Below are 1,684 nucleotides of genomic sequence, written 5' to 3' on the forward strand. Positions count from 1 at the left end.
CAGCTTCTCTTGGACTTCAAGATTATTATTATTATTATTATTTTTTACTTCAAGATTTTGATTGCAAAGAGTCTGGGTTGTGTCAAGAGTCTTGCCAGGAAATGCGTATTGCTGTTTTCCCATCCCATCCCTGGGACACATATTACTAATAGAACATGCCTTTCCTCCCTCCTTCCTGATTCTAGTCATGACTTCATGACTCTTCTCAAAACAGCAACCAGGCAGTTGCACAAAACCACACCTCACAGCTGCATTCCCAATTTGATTGCTGTTACCATGTGAAATGATCCTTATTTGCTATTCTCATTCCAAGGTCTCATTTTTCCCCCCTGCAGTGAAAGTGTGCTTTATGAAGCAATGGGGGATGTGAACCAGTCAGTGGGCTCGGACTTCATTCTGCTGGGCCTCTTCAGCCACTCAGGGTCGGACGAGCTCCTCTTCTCCCTGGTGGCCGCTGTGTTCATCACGGGCCTTCTGGGAAACACCATCCTGCTCTTTCTCATCCGCATGGACTCCCACCTGCACACACCCATGTACTTTCTGCTCAGTCAGCTCTCTCTGTTTGATGTTGGCTTCCCACTGGTCACCATCCCCAAGATGGCAGCCGATTTCCTGCAGGGAGCGGGAGCCATCTCCTTTGGGGGTTGTGCAGCTCAGATATTCTTCTTGACGATGATGGGGGTGGCTGAGGTCGTCCTCCTGGCCCTCATGTCCTATGACCGTTACGTCGCCGTGTGCTACCCCTTGCAGTATCCTTTGCTCATGAGACGCCAGGTGTGCGTGCTCATGGTGGGCGCCTCCTGGCTGGCAGGGGTACTCAACGCCTCTGTCCAAACCTCCATCACCATGCACTTTTTCCCCTACTGCGCCTCCCGCGTGGTGGACCACTTCTTCTGCGAGGTGCCTGCGCTGCTGAAACTCTCCTGTGCAGACACCTCCGCCTATGAGTTGGCGCTGTCCATCTCCGGAGTGCTGATCCTGGTGCTTCCACTCTCGCTCATCGCCACCTCCTACGGCCACGTGCTGGGGGCTGTCCTACGCATGCGCTCGGATGAGGCCCGGCACAAAGCCATCACCACCTGCTCGTCGCACATCACGGTGGTGGGGCTCTTTTACGGAGCGGCTGTGTTCATGTACATGGTGCCAGGTGCCTACCACAGCCCACACCAGGACAATGTGGTCTCCCTCTTTTACAGCTTGGTCACGCCCACACTCAACCCCCTCATCTACAGCCTGAGGAACCGGGAGGTGAGAGTGGCTTTAGTCAAAATGCTCAAGAGAGCTGGACTCAGGCCAAAGTGAAGACCACACAGTGTCCTCCTGGTGTGACACCAATGAGCCTCCGTCAACCCCAACTCCCCCAAAGCACCCATTTGTGGTGCAGCTGCTAAAGCCTCAAGTCCAAGGCTTAGCCATCTGTCCAGCTTCTCCCAGATCCATAACTACTTGGATTCAATTGTGGAAACCAAAGGTAACATTGATAATCACTTAAAATACCTTCCTTCACTAGCTTTGTACAAATGAGAGGATGTTAAACTGAAGGTTGTTAAGTGCTAACATTTCTGCCCCCCGATCTGCTCAGTATACTCCCTTTCATTCTCATGAAGGCTTTGTGATGTAAGAATTGTAATTTCTTTAATTGTTAACAAATGAGACCTAAAGAGAGAGAGAGAGTACCTCACCA

The 1,684-nt window shown here is 51.3% G+C and overlaps 1 protein-coding gene across 1 annotated transcript; it reads left to right on the plus strand.

Moving 5' to 3' along the window:
* Nucleotides 1-357: 357 nt before the first annotated feature.
* LOC102874112 (olfactory receptor 2Z1-like) lies at nucleotides 358-1,302 on the plus strand. Its single transcript, XM_006896406.1, has one exon. The coding sequence runs from the start codon at nucleotides 358-360 to the stop codon at nucleotides 1,300-1,302; it is 945 nt and encodes a 314-aa protein (XP_006896468.1).
* The last annotated feature ends 382 nt before the right edge of the window (nucleotides 1,303-1,684 follow it).

This window comes from Elephantulus edwardii, unplaced genomic scaffold, assembly GCF_000299155.1.
Source record: "Elephantulus edwardii isolate Elephantulus edwardi_28Jun2011 unplaced genomic scaffold, EleEdw1.0 scaffold00185, whole genome shotgun sequence".
Classification (NCBI taxonomy): Eukaryota; Metazoa; Chordata; class Mammalia; order Macroscelidea; family Macroscelididae; genus Elephantulus; species Elephantulus edwardii.